Source organism: Gymnoscopelus microlampas (assembly GCF_963454915.1).
Source record: "Gymnoscopelus microlampas genome assembly, chromosome: 20".
NCBI lineage: Eukaryota > Metazoa > Chordata > Actinopteri > Myctophiformes > Myctophidae > Gymnoscopelus > Gymnoscopelus microlampas.
The window spans coordinates 25,784,021-25,806,396 of record NC_139957.1 but is presented as its reverse complement, the minus strand read 5'-3'; the positions used below and the strand labels follow the sequence as shown (position 1 = coordinate 25,806,396).

Genomic DNA, 22,376 nt, shown 5'->3' with positions numbered 1-22,376 from the left:
ATATATATGAATATATATATCTTCCCATTTTAGATTGCAGACGTCTTTTTACTTTCCTCCTCTTCCCTCCATCCCTCCTCCTTTTCTCTCCAGCCCCGTGGAAAAGTAATTAATCTGCAACAGAGACACGGACTGGCGGCTCTGCCTTGTGGATGGCAAACGGGCCTGATTTTTAATAAACCAAGAAGCTAATAAGGACCAGGGCCATTTAAAATTCCATTATCAGTGCTAGGTGTGTGTTTTCACCTTTAGACTGGCCTCCCAAAGGCAAGAACGGCCAAAACTGCTGAGGGCTGAGGAATTAGAAACTAGTATCTGTGTGTGAGAGAGCGAGCGAGCCCGTCACTGTGCATAATGTCAAATTGAGTGTGTGTGTGTGTGTGTGTGTGTGTGTGTGTTGTTGGGCTATTTGACGAAGGGCATGGAGGACATCAGGCATTTTGAAATATTGCAAAATGTCAGACCAAATGATGAGGCTGGCATATGTGGTGTAAAAGCTACTGTGTTGCAGAGCACCACAGATAAGCTCATCGCATGAGCATGAGATGACTGATCATACATACACACACACACACACACACACACACACACACACACACACACACACACACACACACACACACACACACACACACACACACACACGCACCCACACTGAAGTGGACGTGATCAATTTGACATAAAAATGTATGCGAAAGGTGTGAATATGAATAAAATACGTGCAAAAGGTGAACACACTCATATCGGCGCTGAAAAACATTCTGTAAATGGGATGAGGCCAATTCATACCTTGCAATACGACCGTGTCGGGAAATAACGCATTGCGTCTCATTAGAACAATAGCAATTCTCTGCGAGCGACACGGCCGTGAGCCAAAGAATGAACAGTGATCTTGGTGCTGTGGCCAAGACCTCGCCATGTGTGTGTTCAGAACAGCATGCAGTGTTGTAACAGAGTTTACTGCTGTCCCGCCCAGGGAGCGCACGCTGCCAGGGTCAGTCTGTCAGCATGGCTCTGTGTCTCCAACACACCCAGCCTGGTGTTGGCCGTTCCGCCCCTCTGCCTGCACAGACGTCTGACACTCACACACTCACGCTCAAACACACACACACCCTCTCACACACACAGCCAACTGCCCATGACGTGAACACAATCCCAGCCTCGCTGGGCGCCACTTAACGGCTCCCACTTTGAAACTGACACTCCAGTTGGCAGCGGCGCCAAACAAAAGACAGTCTGTGCGCATGTGTGTGTGTGCGTGTGTGTGTGTGTGTGTGTGTGTGTGTGTGTGTGTGTGTGTGTGTGTGTGTGTGCATGTCGATATTTTCAAACCTAGACATATTCTCTGAACCCATGTGTGTATTGTGTAAGGAAGCACCGTCTCCTTCATGGACTTTATCACATAAGGAGCTTCAAGCTGTTCACTTCAGTCTAAATTCTGATGTCTATTTTTGAAGCCACCCTGGGACATGACCTTTCTACCCGCCCGCCTCTGCCAACTGTGTGTGTGTGTGTGTGTGTGTGTGTGTGTGTGTGTGTGTGTGTGTGTGTGTGTGTGTGTGTGTGTGTGTGTGTGTGTGTGTGTGTGTGTGTGTGTGTGTGTGTGTGTGTGTGTGTGTGTGCGTGTGCGTGTGCGTGTGCGTGTGCATGCGTGGCCAGCAGGCCATAACACTGTGACACGGTTATATGTAGCAATACTTCACATTCATGGCAGCTTATCAGGACTTGTTTTGGAGCCAGGATCTTCCGGGCTAACACGAAGAAAACAAGGACACTTCACCCCCTAGGTTAATGTAATAATAGGAGCAGTATGACTACAAGGCCATTTTAGGACTCATCATCATCACACAACCGCTTGTCACTATAGGAATGTTATATTCCGTTTGCAGCACAAGGGTGTGAAACAGGTGAGTACACGCTTAAGGCTGCAATGTACTTGCGGAAATTACGTTTGCGGGGGGTCATCATAATGACCTAATTGCAGAGAAAATGTAAAAAAAAACATTCCCTTCGCAAAGTTATTTTCGGGCATGTCCAAGATTTTCAAATTAGCCAAACAGCACCGCAAATGAAACCAATGTTAATATATTTTGTTTTATTTCTGCAATCACATCCAGATGTCAAATTCACCCTCATAGCACTGCACACAGTGGGCGGGGTCTAACGTTCAGCACTCAAAGCAGAGCCGCATTAAGAATACAAAAAAACAAATTGTCTGCAGAGAACTTGTTTGGTTTCGGCAAGCCGAAACCAATTCAACCTCGTTTGAAGTATGCTGCAAGCATGGATGGGGAACTGACAAATAAAAAGGTAAAGCAGTGTTTAATGCCTCAGTGTAGAATGCCTCAAGTTAATCAATTATTTATTTTAAAAAGATCAGAGCCCGTCCCAAAACAATGTTTTGCCAGAAGCTTAAAAAATACATAATCTTTTTTTTTCATCACCTCGTCACATGGACACAGTCAACAAACACACACGCACGGACGCACGGACACAAACGCACAAGCACTTACTCTTGATGGGTATAATGAGCTGGGGGATGACGGGTAGGATCTTGGTGCCTCCATGTTCCAGCATGTCGTGGACCCCTTGGCGGGCGAGGAACTCATAGGGGTGGGCTGTCTCACACAGTCCATCAAAAAACAGAGGCAGGTAATGGTGGTAGTCCAGCTTCTCAATCTCAACCTGAGAGTAACAAAGTACACGCACACGCACACACACACACACACACACACACACACACACACACACACACACACACACACACACACACGATTAGTACTGTAGTGATGGCCACACACAAAATGACATGCACTCAAAAATAACCAGCTATAGCCAGTAATACTTCTTTCATTCCTTGCCCCTTTGTCTTTGTTTGTCCTTGGATTTTCATCCAAGCTTCCCTTAGAGCCGTTTATGAGTCTACATGTGTCACAAACACAAACGTGCGTGTGCGCACACACACACACACACACACACACACACACACAAACAATATTGTGAGACAGCTGTTAGGTTGATCATGATACTGCGACATGTGGCATCCTGTGTGCTGACACATTAACACCTGTTGTACTCCATTTACAGGACGGGACACTCCACTCCAACACACACACACACACACACACACACACACACACACACACACACACACACACACACACACACACACACACACACACACACACACACACACACACACACACACACAGTCCCAGATTAAGACATTCATCTAGTTTACAGACCATGCTTTGATGCAGTGTTGTGTGTTATGTGTGGGGAAACCCTGTAGGCGAATGCAACAAAAAAGTCAGTGAGTGTTAATTTGTGCACATAATGTATGAGAAAGAATCTTCATCTACGAAGCCGTTGCTATTTATTTCTATGGACATAATGGTTACTGTGTGTGTGTGTGTGTGTGTGTGTGTGTGTGTGTGTGTGTGTGTGTGTGTGTGTGTGTGTGTGTGCGTGCGCGTGCGTGTGCGCACTGTATATTTAATAGCAGAAGTGGTTATGATCTGCAGCACTGTGTCCCTGTGTCACTATTGTTGGGTTGGGGGGGGATGAAGGGGGGGTCCTGTTTCATGTAATGGAAGCCAGGTCCCATTGGGATCATAAGCAAACAGCCCCCCAGCAGTAGACGTCCTGCAAGACAGCTGAGTCCAAGCTAGCTGAGACACCCCTTTGTTCACACACAGTGTCCACACAAAAACACATACATAAATATATATATATAAACGCACGCACACGCGCGCACGCGCACACGCACACACACCCTGTAAATACACATATATAAATATATATCGTTGCTGTCGGGTAGAAACCTTGTATCTCCATATTTCAACTTTTTACGTTTTTTCATAGATTAATGCCCCAGTTCATACAATGGGTCGCACAAAAGTAGTGAAAATAGCAGATCTACAAGCTCACAATGTGCCGCGATGCAACACATTGAGCTTGTAGATGGGCTTTTCACTACTTTGAAATGTTTTTTTATTTGTTATAATAATGAAAGGAACCGTTTTGGACATACAAGGTTTCCACCCGACAGCAACGATATATAAACACACTCACACACACGCGCACACAGGCACCCTGCCAGGTTATGCCGGTCGGTGCTGAAATGTCACCGAGACAGCATCGCTTGGTGCTTTCAAGTCTCCAGCCTGCGGTCAGAGCCCAGACTTCAAAGCACAGCAGAGCCCCCGCCAACCCTCCCCCCTCTGCCCACCACCTCCTCCTGCCAACCCCTCCTGACACGCGTCTCCTCACGGGTAAACACACAGACACACAGAGAGAAAGATAGATAGAGGGCCAGAGAGAGATGGAGATGGGGAGAGAGAGAGAGAGAGAGAGAGAGAGAGAGAGAGAGAGAGAGAGAGAGAGAGAGAGACAGAAAGAGAGAGAGAGAGCTCACACTGTTAGCACAAGAGAGACGCGGCTGATTGCTCTGAGGCAATTTGCTGGCCAACCTTGACCTTGCCCTGCGCTTGGTCAAGATCATCATTGTGAGTCAGGCGGGCTGGAGACGAGAACAAAAGCAAACATGAGAGGAGAGGAGAAGAGAGGAGAGGAGAGGAGAGGAGAGATGACTCTGTACCCTGCTTATTAGCCAGTGGCAGCACACTGGCGTACAGGGACATATCAGGCTGCAAGCTGCATTGTGTGGATTTCTCTTGACCACAGAAACCACTCTAACAATGCAGTCCCACAGTGGACTGGAAACACATGGTGATGAACACGCGAGCTAACATTCACGAAAACTGAAGACATTTGAAGCTGGTCTGTGGTGTAAAAACTAATGATGCCAGCTATGCCTGGCACTGTAGGCCTAGATATAGGTTATCAATCCTCAGATCTAGGCCTAGCTGGATGTGAGGATCTCACTTTGGCTGTTGTTGGGCGATGCCAAGGGAATAATTACTTTGAGAGTATTAGTCTAGTGTTGTTGCGCGGCTAGCTCTGAACTGTGTGATGCACTTAATCAAAATCACATAAACAAGCACTCGGGGACTGGCTGAAGATTCCAGTTAGCACTGAAAGAGTGGGGACAATCAACGCACACACACGCACACGACACACACAATGCACCCGCACACACGAATTCCAAGAGAATCCTAATCAGCGGCCGCGCTGAGCGGTAACTCTTGCATCCGTTATCGATTGTCCGGCCAGGTTTGTTTGTCTTTGGGTGCCTGTGGGAACCCCCCCTGGAGCCCTCGGAGTCAATGAGAGCGGTGCAAAGAAAGACTATCAGCCAAGTAGCAGCAATTAGCCCTGGGACACAGACACAGACCTGGACGTCTCTTTTGGTCAGCGTCTCAGCAGCAGTGCAATGCTTACAGCAGCAGCGCATGCAGGTGGCAGAGGAGCAGTGGCGGATAAAATATATACTCAAGTCAATACTCAAGAATTCAAAAGTACAAATTACGAAGTACATGTACATCGTAATTCGAAAATGGACATTTTCTTTTTAATATCAATGTATTGCTGTATTGACATCTTTAACATTTCCACCCAAAAAAGGTAAATAAGAATTATTTCAAAAAGAGTGAAAACAGCAGATCTACAAACTCACAATGTGTCGGCTATTTTCACTATCCTATCCTATATTAAAATTGGCTAATGGGAGGACACACATCAGTGCAAAGCCTGTACTTTGTTGGGAAAAAAACATATAAAGTTCTGACCCTGTAGCCACGGATGTTAACTTGACATTCGGAACTTGTGTGCACTGTATTAGTCCATATTTTTCAATAGATATGTGGTTTAATCTCATCTTGGATTCTGTCGGAAGTTCCCTGTATTCCTCAATGGGTGGTAGTGGCGGGGCGCATCAGGTGAAAGCCGGTATTACACTCGATGTAAACATTAAAACACATATCTATTGAAAAATACGACGGAATACCGACACTATGACTGCAACGTAGGTGTCTAGAGCCTCTAGTATTTGAAATTGGCCTGAAGTGGTTAATTCATTCATATGTATTTTTTTGTTTGACTCCCAAGAATCCCTACCTAGAAATGTAGTTGAGTACTCAAGTAAATGTATTTAGCTACTGTCCACCACTGCAGAGGAGGAGCCAGTAGCCGTTCTGAGCAGAGGCAGTGCTCATTAGATCATTGTTAGCGGCCCCCTGACGGGCGGAGGGGGCCGAGGGAGAGGAAAACAGCAGGTTGTTTGTTGAAAATGTAATATCTCTGGTGGGTGTAGAGTTTATGCATGTGTGCACACACCCTTAGTGTGTGTTAATGTAGGGAGAGGAGAGTGGGTTCCTGTAGATTGCCAGGCTGTGTGAGTCATAACTGGTAGCCGAGCTACCAGGCCAATCAGAGAGACCCCGCCATACAGAGGACGAGAAGTCATACTGTGTGTGTGTGTGTGTGTGTGTGTGTGTGTGTGTGTGTGTGTGTGTGTGTGTGTGTGTGTGTGTGTGTGTGTGTGTGTGTGTGTGTGTGTGTGTGTGTGTGTGTGTGTGTGTGTGTGTGTGTGCGCGCGCGCGCGCGCGTTAGCTACTGCTCCTGAGGTAATTGCTGTGGACTACAATATACCATTATATTATAACACTTCAGCCAATCACAAGACAGCTACTTATCAGATGGCAGCAGACAAAACCTACACAATGATTTGACTAGCTAAACCCTTAAGTTTAGCATGAAGTTCTGTTGTCGAACCTCAGGGAAATTAGTTTTAGAGGTGGATCACTTTAGCAGTTTAGTTATGATGCAGTTAAGTGGTGTCTGCTATATGTGCTGGCAATATATACAGCCCCCCTGGGTTAGCAGCAGTGTATGCTTCTGTATTTAGAGCTAGCTGATGAGCTGCGGGAAGTCACTTTAACCATAAGAGGAGAAGAATCTGGCCTTCGTAAAGGCTCTATTCACACTGTGAGAGCAATTCATTATGCTGTCACCATGGGCAGACTCCTTTTGAGTATTCGCCGCAGCTAGCTGTGCAGGAACGCAAGGCACACATACACTGGCATGATAAAGTATACATAGTAACGTTGGCAGGATTATGAAAAGATGTTCACAGAGTCAGAGGCGTGTGTGGAAAATCCCGACATCATTCACAGTGTAATACGGTACATTATAACATTAACACCTGAGGCAGCACTTTTAATGTGATTATTTTAGGAGCAGTTAAGGGTTCATTCAGTGTCTTGCTCAAGGACTCTTCCACAAAAAGCCAGGAGGAGCCGGGAATCGAACAAAACAGGGGACTTTCCGGTTCCCAGGTGGCCACTGTACCTCCTGAGCCACTGAGCCACTCTGATTAATGATGATTAATTAATGATGCTGTGGTGCGCTGCATTAAGGATGAAGCACAGTCGACTAGGTAAAGCGTTGTCTAAATCACTGTTTCCCAAACTGTGGGTCGGGAGGCATTTTTGGGTTGTATTGTGGACCCATTTTAAATATACCTTTATACTTAGTTTCCTACATTTAGTTTTTAATTATTATAATTTCAAAAGATTTTCAAATGTGAAATAGCAGATCTGCGCACTTGTAAATCGGCTATTTTCAATAGTTTGGGTCCTGGGGAGACACCACATTTCTCTTTTGGGTCTCGAGCTAAAAGGTTTGGGAACTACTGGTCTAGGTTAGTGGTTCCCAAACCCACTGGTGTACTGTGACTGTGAGACAAATCCAGGTGTATTCCTTGGTATTTTGTGACAACCATACATTATTATTGCAATATATTCAACAACCGTACACAAAAAGTTATGAATATTTTTTTAAGTAACTATATCAGTATTTTGGGTACACTCATTCCTCAGAGGCAGTCTATACCCTAAAGAACTATTTCAACCACTTATAACCTGCCGTCCCTATTTTGGGCATTGGGAGAGAGAGAGAGAGATAGTATAGTACAGTATATATAATTAAATAGCAGATCTACAAGTATACACACATAGAGTTCAGAGGTTGGAATCATAATTTGATTTCACTTTTAATTTTAATGTAACGTTGTGGAGGAGACAAGAGACGGAGGTGCGTCCATCGTTAGACATAATCGTATTCACGGGGTCACCAATGTGGAGGTGTTGAAAACAACGAGACAGGAGACGGAGGTGCGTCGAGTCAGTTTACTCTCCACATAAAAATTACGATACAATGCGGTCAGAAATGTAAACACTCTAACTCCCTGGAACCGACATTTCCCATTAACCCTTACTCTTAAAGGCACAAGTCCTCTTCTCCATTCTCAGATGTGATGATAAGCTGAGCAAGTGTACACAAACAATACATAGTAAGCAGTGTTCATTTTACTGTGTAGGAAGGGAGGCAGGTGAAGGGGGAGAGCTGTGAGTCACTGTCACAATCTATTCTGACAAACTGTCTTCATCTGACACGTATTGTTAGCAACACGTAAAACTGTCGTTTGGAGTGACATAAAATACAACGATGGATGTCACAATTTTAGGACTGGAGAGATTGATTCGAAATAGCGACAGGCAGAATCCTTTTTCTTTCTATTTATTTTTTTGAACTAATGACACCTATTCCACAGACACACAAATACACACCAACACACACAGAGATGAAAGGAGAATGTGTTTTTGATGTGCGCTGGCACGTCAGCAGTCCCAAATGGCATGTTGCGGATTAAAGGCAAAGACGGCACTGTTAGCAACAAACATTGGCTGGAGTAATTGAAAGAGCGAGCCCTTGGATACTGTTCCACCTTACTGCAGAGATCCTGCTGCGACTGAAAACTAATGCATGGACAGCTGGAAATTGTAGCTTACCCATGGTCAGATCCTTGTTTGTTCTACAGTACGACACACTGGCACAACACTAGAAATGTGTGCATTCATTTGTTGACCTTGAGGTATACTGTCACATCTATAGGAAATTACCTTTGTGCATTCTAGTATAAACCTGTTGTCTATAAACCTTAAGAAACAAAATTATCAGAGGATATTTAAGAAGTCTAAGCATTCATACTGTGTTTTTTAGCGACACGTTGTGAGCTTGTAGATCATCTGCTGTATTTTCTGTGGCTGCGGTGATAGACATGCGAACACAAAAGGTTTCACGCACAGCCCTGTGAGCAAGTTTCTATAAACAAAAAGAATGAAAGGCTGCTGCACAACGCGCAGGAAGTCCAGGTGATGATCAAAGGGAGAGAAGAAGAGAGAAGTTGAACGGGGAGGGCGGTTGGTGACTGGAGAAAACTGAATAAGGTAGAGAGAGAGAGAGACAGAATTGAAATAGGAATGGTGGGATGGAAGGATGTGATGTTGGAGCCAGTTGAGAGACTCCATGGAATCTGTTCCAGTTTTAAAGGTGAAGCAGCTAAATAAAGCTCAGATTAGGACTCTGCTCAGTGCGCACATGTGTGAATATGTGCGTAGGTGTGTGCGACTGTGTGTGTGTGTGTGTGCGTGCATGCATGACTGTAAAAGAGAGAGGGAGGTATGGATGTGTGTGAGTGAGTGTGCGTGCACGCGTGCATGCACACGTGTGTGTGTGTGTGAGCGCGTGTGTGCATGCGTGCATGCTCATGCACATGTAAGTGTATGTGCACTCCAAGCCGGGACCCCCTGCCACCTAGACGGAACTAGGCCAGAGGAGTGGAGAAGAGGAGCGTAAAGAGGAGGGGCGGGGAGGGGCAGAACAATGGTGACAGGAGTGGGGGAGAAACACAGACTGAGACATTCATTTTTCCTTACCAGGAGATTCCTCTTTTTCTCAGTGTGCGTGCACACCTGCACACCGCACGTGCACTATGCGCTGTAGGACGCCGAAAATAAACTGTGCGACTGTTCAAATGACCCATAGCAGTCCTGGAGCCCTCGGCCAGCCGGTAGTGTGTCTTTTCTCCTTTCCTAGTAACCTTGATTTTTGCCTGCGGTAATTACAGCTCAGTGGCTGAGCTTGAAAACAGACATACAGAGTGTAATCAACGCCGAGAGAGGAGCGTAATCAGCATTTCCCCCCTCCAATCAGCCACCGAAATCACTGTCTCTAATCCGCAGCCAGCCAGCCATTGATGGCTTTGATTGATAGGCTGGTTTGCTATCTGGCTGTGGGGGTCTGCGGGGAGCAGCACAACAAGGCAGCCGCCAGAGAGACACAGCCTCAGCTTATCAGCTATCGCTACATTTGTTCCTGCTCTCCCCTCGTCGAGTTAGCCCGGGCCTTTCCCTCGCAGGCTGCGGCTGCGGCTCCCCTCTCATTTATCATACAGAAGAATTAAATGTGGACACTTCAAAGTACTTCCACACACAAGGGTCCCCGGGGGCGCGTGTTTTCTCCCTGTTTAAAATGGAAGGGGCCCATCCATCACAGGCTGTTTGTGACGGAACCCAGGAAGCACACACAGTGTGTTTGTGTGTGTTTACAGTGTTGTCAGTCACACACAGAAACACACACACATGCACGCACGCACACAGATATACACACACAGACACGTGCACATATATGTGACACGTGCGCACATGTGTGTGACTGCACATTAGATGCACAAGATGAGATAAGCGGGGAGAATCATGCCTTTTCAGCACCCAAAATACCATGACCGTAGCATATCTCGCTGCAACGCTTTTGATAAATCTGGCTTTTCTGCCTCTTACTGTACTGAAAAATACACACAAATGTTCAAACAAATATGCTCATTTTCAATGAGCGTGTGATGAATGAGCGCCATTGATTTTGCGCACGGAGCCAGAACAATAGAGACCAAGACAAATGTTTGGCGCGTTCAAGATAACAAAGCTGCTGCAAACGGCAGGCTGCGTGTGACATTCTCTGATGGTTACAGGGTAAGATAAGTGACTGAGGTCAAGAACAGAAAGTGATTACTGTTCTCTGTACCTTGTCATTTGTCTAGTTAATTTCCATGCAAACCCCCCCAAAAAGAGGGCTATTATCAAATCAAAAAGTTTAGTGTGAACCTGGCATTAGGGATGCGATAATCACTGTTATAGTTTATTTATTAAAACGTTCACAATAATCATATCGCAGAGATTAAATTTGGCGTGAAATTGTCCGTCATACACTGGACATGGGTTGGCTCTGGACTTTTTCCCGTCTACCCCAAATCTCTTCGGCCAAAATAGCAGATGTGTATGTGTTGTGAGCTTTCAAGTGCTATTTTTGGCTAATGTCCAGTCAGTCATTTTAAGAGTTTTAAGCACAATTTGATTATTGCGATAATATCGTTAATCACAATCATTTTGGCCACAATAATCGTGACATGAAATTTTCATATCGTCCCATCCCTACACGGCGTTGAAGCCGTTTGACTCTGAGACCCGCGAGGGTCCATTTGGTTCCATTTTTACACTCTCAAGAGTAAAATTAACATGGACGATTTTACAGCGTATGGTAAGCCAATCACGGCCAACAAGGAGCCAACGAAAGGCTCAGAGAGCATCAGGAGCTTTGGCAGTGATGGTGGTGGTGGTGGTAGTGGGGTTGGTGTGTGCGTGGGGGAGGAGGGGAGGGGGGTAAGCTTCCAGGGCACAGCAGCAGAAAGCGTCTGTCAGGGTTTGTGTCCAGCTCCTAATGGGATGTTCTTGTTGTGCCAGCAGATCAAACCTCATCCTGTGTTCTGGACCACAGATCAAAGAGCCACTCTACAGTACCAGACCAGAGAGAGAGAGAGAGAGAGAGAGAGAGGGGGGGGGGGGGGGGGGGGTTGAAGCAAGGAGGAGGTGAGGGGAGGTGAGGGGAAGAAAGAGGAAGTAAGGGGAAGAAGTCGTGGCGCTCACACACACATTTACACTCAAAGGACCACAATGGAAATAAGCTCTTGAGCTTTTTAATGTTGTGAAAAAACTAAAGAAAAACAAGTAGGCCTAACAAATTCTGACCCAGCTAGGTCACTAAACACCAAAAGGAAGGAAAGAAAGAAGGAAGGAAGGAGAGAAAGGCTGACTAAGGGTGAAAGGAGGGGAAAAGAGGAATAAGTAAAACAACTGAAAGCCATTTAAAAGTGCCAAGATGGAGACTGGGTCTGTGGTAGTTAAAGCTCCTATACAGAATGTTCTCAAAGTCTTGTTAAAGACAATGGAAGTAGATGGAGATGACTTCAAGTGCAATATATAATAAACGTCTGTTCTGTTACACATGCACTACTATACAGTGCCTGCCTTGTTAAAGTGCATGCAGGACAAACTACTGCACTCTCAATGTGTCTGGTGGTCAAGGCTGGTCCCTAAACATATTCAAGCCTCTAGCAACTAAAAACTTAGGGGCCGTGTCCGCTGAAAACGTCAAAGCGCTCGCCTAATAAATGCCCAAGCTGAAAATATTTCAGCTCAAACTTCAAGCAGCTTCAAGCTGAGAACAACGGCACACGTGAACCAAGGTTATAATAGTTTGGAATATTTTTTTCTTTCTAATTCAGTTTTAATTAAGAGCGGATTTCGTAGTTTTATTTCAAATATTTCACTCGATGTCTCGCTATGGGAGAGCGCCCTCTGGGCGCGACACAGAAGTACTACCTTATACACTTCCAGACAATTTCATTGGCTGGACTCTGACTACTCCCTGACAGGTGGCTCCGCCCCCACCTTATATCAGTTCAGGGAGATGTCAGTTCATTCAATTCAGTTTTCTTCTCGTCCGACCGAAGACGTACCTTTTCCCCAGTCTACCTCAACGAGTCGAGCACTGCGAAAAAGTTTCAAAAGGACAGGATAATATCCCGGACCGCGAGACGCTGCCGACCGAAGGTATAGACTAATACAACTGTGACAAGATCACAAGTTGTCCGGCTAAGAACTTGATACGTTCCATAGCCAAGCTTAATAAGCTGAAAAGAAAGCATTATCTGCTTACATAGTAACCGTGATCCGAAGGACGAGTTTAATACACTTTTCCCTAGTATCACCCCGATTACTAATCACAGCTAGCCTGGAGCTAGCTGGAAAGAACAAACACGCCAGAGCAATATACTGGCCCCAGTGCTTGTTTCTTTCGAACCCTTTCCCCACGTCGCCTAGCTTAATAAGCAAGAGTGAACATGGCCTCTGCAGCTCCGAAACCACGGACCAGGTCCAACAGAACCCAGGTCCCACAAAAAGAGTGCGAGAGGTGCGGCACAACAATGACGGGAACCGATAGGCATTCCGCCTGCGTCTTGTGCCTGGGAAGGGACCATGCGGTCCGCGGGATGCAAGAAGGCTCAGACTTTTGCATGGCCTGCGGTGTAACCGAACAAAAATTCCTCAAAAAGAGAGTTAAAAAGTTCGACAAACCGCCGCGACCCGACGAGGACGCCATGGCGGTCGACCAGCCGGGGTTCGAACCCCCTAACCTGCTCCTACAGGAGACCTCTCCACCAAGGAGCTGGGGCGGTCAGATGGATACCGAGGACCCGATCCTCGACGAAGAGAACCCGATTCTCAACGGCGAACTGTCCGAGCTCCTCGAACATTACCAACCCGAGGACACGACAGAGGACCAGGGTGGATTCGAAGCCGAATTCTCTGACGGGTCAGAGGCTGAGAACGGTGAGGATGATATCCTCCCTCCAGCCGAAGACGCAGAAGCAGAGCTACCCGCGGCCCAACCCAGGCCCACAGCGGCCGCCGGCACGTCCTCTGGCACAACCGAGGCAACCACCGGCACCGCGCCACAGGCGGGACCAGCAGTCGATCAGGCAGATCTTTACGTGCTGCTGCAGCGAGCTGCCACCCGTGCTAATATCCCCTGGCCCCAAGAGGAAGAGCAAACTACACCGATAGTGTCGCTTTTCGACGGGTTCAGTGGGGCAAAAGCCAGGAAAGCGATAAAACGTCTGATTCCCCTCACAGAGGATGCCTCCAGACTCGCCTCTGGCTCATGGAGCAAACCCATCTCCGCAGCAGTCTCTCCCCTGAAACACCTAGAGTGCGCCGGGGCGAAGGAAGCAGGGTTCGAAACCCTCCCCCCGATGGAAAGGGGGCTCGCTTCCTATCTCCTCTCCACGGGAGCAACGGGACTATTGCGGGGCCCTGGATTCATTTCCAAACGAGACAAAGAATTCTCCCAGATCAATAGAAGAGCCTACGGCGTTCTGGGCTCTTCTGTCCGGGCAACTAACGCCTCCGCGCTCCTGGGAGCCTCAGCCGTCGCTCTACTCCGGCAGGGAGGTGATGATCCCACACTGGAACAGATGGCAGAGGTTCGCAGAATTCTGGATGAAATGCTCAACCTCGCTCAAGCTACCCTCATAGCCACAGGGCGCGCTATGGCATACCAAGTGGCTCTGGAGAGAGCGAGATGGCTAGAATACGCCAAAATCTCAGACCAGGAGAGACTCGAGCTTCTCGATCAACCCATCTCCCAGAGTGGCCTATTTGGGAACGCCATGTCAGCAATGACGGCCAGGCTAAAATCTAAAAAAGAGGAGGACGAGGCCATGACCGTGTGTCTACCCAAAAAACACACCTCAAACCGCGACTCCTGCTCCTCGCCGTTACGCACCACAAGCTCCCCGCGGAGCGCAACGCGCTCCAGCGGCGCCTGCACCACCACCACGGAGCAACTCAGCCCCACGCGGAGCTGGCCAAGGAGGGGCGCAAAACAGGCGCCGTTTCCAGTCACCACCCGGCAGAGGAGGCTCTCACGCGGGCTCCTACAGGGGTGACAACAAAAAGAGGAGAGGGACATAGCTGTCCCCACGCCTCGGGGAGACGAAGGACAACGTCTCCCCCCCGTTAACTTCCCCAGTTCTGGGAGGAGGGCAGAGCAGAGTGGACTCGGGACACATGCCACATCGCCCATTCAAAAGACAAAAGACTTTGCACATTCCACAGTTCAATGTTGTAAATGTATGCTTAAATGTCTGTGTTTCGAAAATAAAATTTCAAAGCCAAGACCGACTGATTCATTCAGAGGCAGGGCCATCAGAAAAACACTCGAAACAAACCCAGAACATAAGGGACATGAGCCCATCGTCCAAGGGGTCCCCCGGACCCCTCGAGACAATGGGACAGGTTTATTGCAACGAGAGAGGAAAAACATATCCTCTCTCGGGGCAACAAATCCACGGCCAATTTCTCACTCGGCCGCTAGAGGGCGACATTGCACCGCTCAAAGAGAGGGGCAGAGTACTGAATTTCCCTCTCTCAGAGAAATTACCAGCATGGATTCGAATCAATGCGCCCCAATGGGTGCTAAAAACGATATCCAAAGGGTACATGCTACAGTTTGCCTCGAGACCCCCTGCCCTAGGGAAAATAATTTTCTCACAAGCACAGGGCAAGGCAGGCGATGTCCTGCAGGAAGAGATAGTCTCCCTCCTAAACAAACAGGCAATACAGATAGTACCGAAAGATCAAGCAAACAAGGGTTTCTACTCTCGCTACTTTCTGGTCAAAAAGAAAGGGGGGGGGCTGCGTCCAATATTGGACCTAAGAGCTCTCAACCGATACCTAAAGGTGTTCAAATTCAAAATGCTGACAAACTCGTCCCTTTTACGCATGATGCGTCAGGGCGACTGGTATACAGTAATAGATTTGAAGGACGCGTATTTCCACGTACCCATTTACCCACCACACAGAAAATTTCTAAGGTTCGGGTTTCGGGGTCAGACATACCAATACATGGTTCTACCATTCGGCATGTCCCTCAGTCCAAGGGTATTCGTGACGTGCACGAAGGCTGCGATAGCACCCCTAAGAGGAGAGGGGATTCGCATAGCCTCGTACATAGACGATTGGATAGTGCTGGCCGCTTCAAAACTCGAAGCGCAGCAACATACTCAGAGAGTAATATCCCTCCTTTCGGATCTGGGCTTCAAAATCAATCACGAGAAAAGCGTATTGATACCAGCACAGACAGCGAATTTCATAGGCACGAGACTGGACTCGCTGTCATTCACAGCAAGACTGTCATCAGAACGGGTCCAGTCCTTCCTTTCCTGCCTGGCACAATTTCGGACAGGCCACTGGGTCCAATTCAAATTGTGCATGAGAATGGCAGGGCTCATGGCATCAGCGATAGGCCTAATACCGTTAGGCAGGCTGCACATGAGACCCTTCCAGCTGTGGATGACGTCACAGGGAATCCCCAGCGAGCGTCATCACACACGTGTGAGAGTCACGGGGGAATGCATGAAGGCTCTAAGCCAATGGAGATGCATACAATTCCTCTCAGAGGGGATGCCCATGGGTGTGATCACCTCCAGAGAGGTGATAACCACAGATGCGAGCTTATCAGGGTGGGGAGCCACCTACAAAGGCAAGCCGGCCAGGGGTTTATGGGACAACAGGCTGAAGACCTGTCACATAAACTACTTGGAGCTAATGGCAGTCTTTCTGGCACTGAAACATTTCCTCCCGTTTCTGCGGGCCCGTCATGTGTTAGTCAGAACAGACAATATGTCAACCTTGTCCTACATCAACAGACAAGGGGGGACAAGGTCCAGTGTGTTACACGGACAAGCACACAGGCTGCTTGTGTGGTGCAAGCCTCGCCTGCTGTCGCTCAGAGCCTCCCATGTCGCCGGGGTGCAGAACATAGGAGCGGACCTACTGTCCAGGGGTGTATGCCATTACGGGGAATGGTCACTACACCCAGTAATAGTGGAGCAGATCTGGGATCGGTTTGGCCGACCCCAGGTAGACCTATTTGCTTCTCCAGACAACACGAAATGTCCATTATTCTTCGCAGCAAAGGGTGTGGCGCCTCTGGGTCTGGATGCGTTAGCGCACATTTGGCCCAGGACACTACTATATGCTTTTCCCCCATTGTCTCTGATTGCCCCCACTCTGGAGAGAGTGAGGGAACAAGGACTATCAGTCATACTGGTAGCCCCGGGATGGGGGCAATGGGTGTCAGACATAACACCTCTCCTGTACGACCGCCCGTGGCCGCTACCGTTACGCGCAGACATGCTGACGCAAGCACGGGGCGAGATAGCCTGTCAGTACCCGGAACATCTGGCTCTATGGGCTTGGCCCGTGAGAGGATGAATCTGGTTACTGAAGGTTTACCTCAGAGTGTCATCTCGACCATACAGTCAGCGAGGGCTCTGTCCACAAGGATGCAATATGGTGGTAAATGGCGCACATTTGAGAAATGGTGTGAGAAAACGCACACCATGGCGTTTCAAGCCCCTGTGGTGGTTATCCTGTCTTTTCTACAGGACCTGTTGGACACAGGGAGGGCTTTCTCTACACTAAAGGTCTACCTGGCAGCTATTGCAGCTTGCCATCTAGGATTTAATAGTGGTGAGACAGTGGGCCAGCACCATCTGGTTAGGCGGTTTATGAAAGGAGCTAGGCGTCTCTTGCCTGTGGTAAAGACTCCAGTACCGTCTTGGGACTTAGCAAAAGTGCTGGACTCCCTGACTAAGCCTCCTTTCGAGCCATTGAACCGGATTGACATGAAGCACTTGGCCCTTAAAACGGCGCTGCTTATGGCTCTGGTGACTGCTAAAAGGGTCAGTGACCTTCATGCACTGTCAGTACACAAGGAATGTACTCAGTTTAATGAAGGGGCTACAAGAGTGATGGTTAAACCTAGGCCTGGGTTTATACCAAAGAACCACTTAATGCCGTGTGTTCCTGTGACCCTGGAAGCTTTTCATCCGCCTCCTTTTATCTCACAAGAGGATGAACGTTTACATTGTCTCTGCCCAGTGCGAGCTTTGAAAATGTACATTGATAGATCTGAGACTTCTAGGAAGTCAGATCAATTGTTTGTATCCTGGGCTCCACGGTTGGTGGGCAAGCCTATTACGAAACAAACACTCTCTCACTGGATAGTGGAGGCCATTAGATTGGCCTATTCTAGTGCAGGAATGTTGACCCCAGTGGGACTGAGGGCACATTCCACGAGAGGGATAGCAGCATCATGGGCCCTCTTCAGAGGGGTCTCCATTCAGGATGTCTGCAATGCGGCAAGCTGGGCTTCGCCCTTGACGTTTGCCAGATTCTACAGTTTGGACGTAACAGCGGCACCTGTGGCGCATACGGTCCTTAATGTAGCTTCCAGACGGGGGACGGACCCCTAGGCTGGTTACTCTGGACTTCGAGATAACAATCAGGGAGTGTACTATATCTCCCATAGCGAGACATCGAGTGAAATATTTGAAATAAAACTATAGGTTACTAACGTAACCCCGGTTTTATGATAATATAAGCGAGATGTCTCGAAAGACACCCTTCTTGTTTTTGAACGAGAAGAAAGTGATGTTGTCTTGAATTGAATGAACTGACATCTCCCTGAACTGATATAAGGTGGGGGCGGAGCCACCTGTCAGGGAGTAGTCAGAGTCCAGCCAATGAAATTGTCTGGAAGTGTATAAGGTAGTACTTCTGTGTCGCGCCCAGAGGGCGCTCTCCCATAGCGAGACATCTCGCTTATATTATCATAAAACCGGGGTTACGTTAGTAACCTATAGTTTTTATTAGTTTTTATTTTAGAAAATGCTAATCCTTTTAGGTCGTTTTTATTAGTTTTAGTGTTAGTTTTAGTTTTTTTTATACTTTGGGTTATTAATCAGGTGCAGGATTGAAAAGGTAAGTATTGTGTAATAAAAACTTAACACAAGATAGCATTTAAAAGTGTATTCACCACCAACCATCCACAAACGAAAACTAAGGGCATTTTGTCTATAATTTCAGTTAGTTTTGGTTAGTTCTGTAAATACACAATACAGTTTCAGTTAGTTATCATTCATTTTTTTTATTGTAGTTTTTATTTAGTTCAGTTAATAAAAATGTTTTTCAATTAAAGTTTTCGTTATTTCGTTAGTTTTTCTTAACTATAATAACCTTGACATGAACGTGCCGCTCCCATTGTAAACAATTCAAAACATACGCTGCGCTCATGAAAGAAACATCTTGGTGTGCAGTATTAACCATTATATTATACTTTGGCTATTAAAAAATTGCAGCTACTGTATACAAGCTCATAGCGTGGCACCTGAGCTTTGAAAACTTGTGAAAATGTGTGCAAATCTTTGAATATATATATTTTTAAAGCAAACATTTGTACCTCAAATCTTTGCTTCTGGGGGTCCCTGGAACTAAATATTTTGAGATGGAGGGGGGTCTGCGGCTAAATACATATCACCTAACCCTTGACATGAAAAAGTTTGAGAACCACTGATATAGAAACAACAAGTTTTTCAGAAAACCGTTAATATTTAGAATACATTTGTAGATGCATTCCCGGATCGAATGGGGTTTAAGGGTTAACACAGAGAGTGGTGGATTTTACAGTGTAGTGAGTGAAAGAGCAGCAGAGCGTCTGGCCTGCTGTTGGTCAACAGGGAGCTCAGAGCAAAGGTCGCTGTTGGCGTTGGAGGCAGCCATAAGCATTAGACATGAGTGACAGTCCGCTTGCTGTGCAGGTGAGCAGGGGATCAGGGGACAGAACATAACGTGGCGTGAGGTACCGCGGCAGGTATCTGCAATAGGACACACGTACTGTACTGACATACTGTACTCTAGACTATAGAGCCTCAGCACAGTATATACACACACAGAAAGCTTTTTATGCACCTGCAGGTGGTAGAAAGATGTCTTTCCCCTGCGATGATGACGGCGCTGATAGCCATTTTCACTCCCGTGGTTCGGCGATTTCACTCCAGGCCTTTGTCAAATGGACTAAATCTAAGGAACAGGGTTGTTGCAGAGAGCTGACTAATGTAGTCTGCGCTGCACATAGGTCGCAACGAGTGGGATGAAAGGGAAGCCTTTGAAATGTCAGAAAATGCAGCGCTGTGTGTTTCTCAACACATCTGAACTGCTGCCAAAAGCCGAGGGATTCATGTCCACGTTGGCTAACTATGAAACCATGATCTTTTTGATAATCACATGAATAACCACGGACACAACTCAATGGAATTACTTCATAGTGGACGTATCGATTGAACGCCTCTAAGAGAGCATAACCAAGTCATCCATAGCCAATTGTAATGAGTAAATAAAAATAAAATCTCTCGGGTAGTTTAACTCTGGGTTACCGTATAACAACTGTGCCCTTTCCTACATTACTTTGAAGTAAAAACAAAAATGCTCTGGCATGCACGCGCACGCACGCACGCACACACGCACACACACACAATCAGCATACTTCCATACATACATTATTCCTTTATTCCTTGAGTGCAATCTGTATGCATAACAGCGTCTTCACGAGGCTATTCGCCGCACCATGGGCAGGAGGAATGTCTCCGGAGGTCAGACGAATCAACTCAGACGTGCGCGGCTGTGCACCTTGGAGTCTGCAGAGTCATAATAGAAGCTGCTCTTCATCTCCAGCAGGCCAGCGGGGTGAGGGCTGCAGCACAATGGGTTGAGGTGAATGTATTGAGGTACAGTACACTATATCTACGGTACCTGGCATGACAAAGGCTTGCCTTTCCATTAAATGGAAAGCGTTGCATGCCTGCACACTAAGAGGAATGGCCTATGCCCACACAGAGCATACACAGATTACATCGACCTGTACGCCAGCAAACGTTATACAAACACGCACGTACACACACATCCGCATGAACACAAATCTACTTGGAGGGGGAGAGTGCAGAGTAAAATCTGGAGTTAACTTAACTCAGAGTGCATACAAATGGAACCTTATGGGTCCATTCGGTTCCATTTGTATACAGTAAATTGACACTCAGGATTTTACTGTGTGAGGGGAACAGAGGCAGTGCAGTGAAGCAGATGTAATTACAAAAGGCAACACAAGCGGCGTCTCCAAGCCTTTCTGACCCACATGGAGGAAATAAGTCAGAGCTTATCAGGCCGCCACAGAATGGGGGAATGTGGCGGCTGAGGTGGCGAGGGCTCCCTGCTCTTTTCAGATGTGACACTGTGAGATGATGGTGGAGAGGTGGCGGTGGTGGGGTTTCTAACTGGAGAGGATGGCAAATGAGCAAACTCTGCCTCGGCTTCATTCCCACAAGCAGACAATCTGCTCGGTGCCTAGCAAGGGAGAGATGAGGGAAGATAAGCGCTACTACTACTACTAGGCCAGTTGTCACTTCTCACACAGAGACGGGAGCTTAAGTTAGAGGATATACAGTACAGTATAGTGGGTGTGGGGCATGTGCTGGATATAAAAAGAGGCGGGATGGTGGGATATATAGGCCAGCAGCCACAGAGAGAATGTTGTTAATAGCGACTGTTAATCATGCTGCAATAAACCCTCATACAGTAGATCTGCTGTACCATCAGAGAACATGCAATAAACATGGTCAGTGTACAGCAATATTATTAGGTTGTGGTTCACATGTGACTTAAAGGGAGCGGGGGGGAGGGGGGTGGGGGGTGGGGGGCTTAGGCAGCTACTTTATAACAATTTTATTATTTATTTTGCAATCTAGGGCCAATACTGCAAACACATACAGAATTTGTGTGGTGGGCTCATTTTACACTATGCCACTGGTTGTCCCCAAAGGGGGGGTTCCTGTGAGTCCCCTGCTAAATGGATGATAGTTAAATAGGAATCAAATGAACCCTTGGGAGTTAAATAAATTGAACCTGGAACCTTACGTGTACATTCTCTTTGTACACTCTCAGAGTTAAACTAGCACTGACTGAGGATTTCACAGTGTAGTTTGGGGTCCCAGAGATCAAAGCCGTATCAAACTCCTTAAAATTAAAATGGTTGAGAATGACTGCTGTGTGTGCCACCTCATCTAACACAGCTCAGAACAATCCATGCTGACCTATTCTGGGCACAGTGCGTGCTGTTCAGAGTAAGTAAATGTAAGGGGAAAAATGAAAAATGTCACTTTGAATGCAATGCTGTGCTCACGATGGTGACGACTGCAGTCAGTTCCTGTTTCTTTTCAATACAGCATGAGAGTGAGAGAGAAGCAGTGAGACAGCCAACAGACAAGTGTTGTTATTATTGTTGTTGTTATTGTTTTTTGGCTGTTTTTTAGTGCAAGGAGACAACTGACAGGTATTGTCAGTTGACTAAGCGAGCAGCTAAGAGATGAAGATGAGTTTTGTCTCTTGACAGATTTATTGCAAAAACTGCAGGTGCAAACAACTTGGTCCCTATGCCTCCTGCTGCTGACACACACACACACACACACACACACACACACACACACACACACACACACACACACACACACACACACACACACACACACACACACACACACACACACACACACACACACACACACACACACACACACCTTCCTCTCATGTTCTACCATAGACAACTTCAGGGAGCAAAACAGAAAGGCAGAGCTTCCTCTCCAGGATGAAGAGAGGGGAAAAAGTGCAGGAATGAGAAATAAAGCCAGGTTCAGGGTGTGTTGTTTTCACCAGTGCCTTCTTTGACTCTCTCACACGCGCACACACACACGCACACGCACACGCACACACACACACACACACACACACACACACACACACACACACACACACACACACACACACTCTCACTCTCTTTCTCTC

The 22,376-nt window shown here is 47.1% G+C and overlaps 1 protein-coding gene across 1 annotated transcript in view; it reads right to left on the bottom strand.

Annotated features, from left to right (window-relative positions):
* Window positions 1–22,376, bottom strand: part of pacrg (PARK2 co-regulated) — a gene marked incomplete at its 5' end in the record, with an annotated part of 168,264 nt that overhangs the window by 83,014 nt on the left and 62,874 nt on the right. Inside the window, one exon of the mRNA XM_084045890.1 lies at window positions 2,514–2,685. Coding sequence (XP_083902016.1) covers window positions 2,514–2,685 — 172 coding nt within the window. The remainder of the gene's footprint in view (window positions 1–2,513; window positions 2,686–22,376) is intronic.